Source organism: Trachymyrmex septentrionalis, unplaced genomic scaffold (genome assembly GCF_001594115.1).
Source record: "Trachymyrmex septentrionalis isolate Tsep2-gDNA-1 unplaced genomic scaffold, Tsep1.0 scaffold24, whole genome shotgun sequence".
Classification (NCBI taxonomy): domain Eukaryota; kingdom Metazoa; phylum Arthropoda; class Insecta; order Hymenoptera; family Formicidae; genus Trachymyrmex; species Trachymyrmex septentrionalis.
This window is the reverse complement of record NW_017305397.1, coordinates 1,369,598-1,370,955: the sequence shown is the minus strand read 5'-3', so window position 1 is coordinate 1,370,955 and position 1,358 is coordinate 1,369,598. Positions and strand designations below refer to the sequence as shown.

The 1,358-nt window shown below is 30.9% G+C and overlaps 1 protein-coding gene across 1 annotated transcript; it reads right to left on the bottom strand.

Moving 5' to 3' along the window:
• Window positions 1-805, bottom strand: LOC108748672 (coiled-coil domain-containing protein 12). Its single transcript, XM_018486942.1, has 3 exons — window positions 634-805; window positions 417-555; window positions 1-174 (listed from the first exon to the last, which is right to left on the bottom strand). Exons 1-3 carry the CDS (start codon window positions 759-761, stop codon window positions 1-3), a joined length of 441 nt encoding a protein of 146 aa, XP_018342444.1. The 5' UTR covers window positions 762-805.
• Between the last annotated feature and the right edge of the window lie 553 nt (window positions 806-1,358).

The window sequence follows — 1,358 nt, the reverse complement described above, 5'->3', positions numbered from 1 at the left end:
TCATTCTTTATGATTATTTACATAAGCTGCTAGATCTTGTTGACCTCGTTTGAGACGTGCCCTCACTTCTTCCGCTATTGCTTTTTGTGTTCTCCTTTCTAATATTTCTAATTTTTTGGCTATATCCCGTTTTAAATCCCAATCAGGCTTTCTTGGTGCTAAATTACTTATATCCTAGTAAATAATAAAGAATCAATTCTAAGAAATTGTAGAATCATAGAATATTCCAATAATATGTTATAGCCATATTGAGAAAATACATATTTGAAAGCTTTAATAAATTATCTTTGATCTGATGGATCTTTTTCAACAATTCCAAATCAATTTTTAATAAAAATATCGAAGGATTGCTTTGTCATTAATAGGTAAGAAGTGGTAGAAAGATATATGCTGTCGGACATTTCCCTCCAACTTACCAGTTCCTCGATAACCACTTTACTGTTTGCAGCGTCCAGCTGTTCTTGAACTACAGATTCCACATCTCCAGGCTTCGCATCCTCTATCATATTATTCTTCAAGTTTTCATCCTGGGGTTTGTAACTCCGAAATTTTGGCCTGAAAATACAAGACTTTGAGCAATTTGGCAGCGATGTAAGGTTAGATTTACATCTGCATTACTAAAACGAGGTTTACTTTGGCAAGTTTTCGATCATGTCGTTCGCACTTTCTTTGCCCTCTTCATTCTTTCTCTTGAGCGCCTGCAGCCGTTCTTTTCTCTTTAAAGCCTCCTCCTCTAACGAGCCAATTTTCTCCTCCGTCATTTTTAAACACACAAATAAAATTATAACCTACAGGTGCCACTTCGATAATGACACTAGTGATTCTAGGGTAAAAAGTTTGGACAACTGTCAGGAATCCGTATTCCTAGAGGAATCGAATTTTTCGCGCGTCTGCGGCGAATTTGATTTGAATAAAAAATGCTGAGTTATTTGAAAAAAAAAACGGTTTTCAAATAATATTTAAATAAAAAGTATATATTTTTAAATAAAATATTATTAAGTACATATTTCATTTAACAGAAATTGTAAAAAATAGAAACATTTATTGCAAAAGTAGGGAAAACTGTTCAAAATATTTTTAGATATATGTAAATGTATTTATTTAATTGTTAAATTAAGTAATTATAACAGAATTTATTTAAAAGTGCTAATTGTCGAAATAATTATTCTCGACAGTCAGCTTTGTATTTAGAAATACAATATGTGTTCACAAATGTTATTACGTTTACGTTAACGATGAGTTCGTAACGTAAAGTTCGTACTAATTTTTGATAATAAGTTGTACAAACTTATTAGGATTATTTTGGAAATTTTTTGAAATTAATTTATGTTTCCGGGAAAAAATGTTTCACATAATTA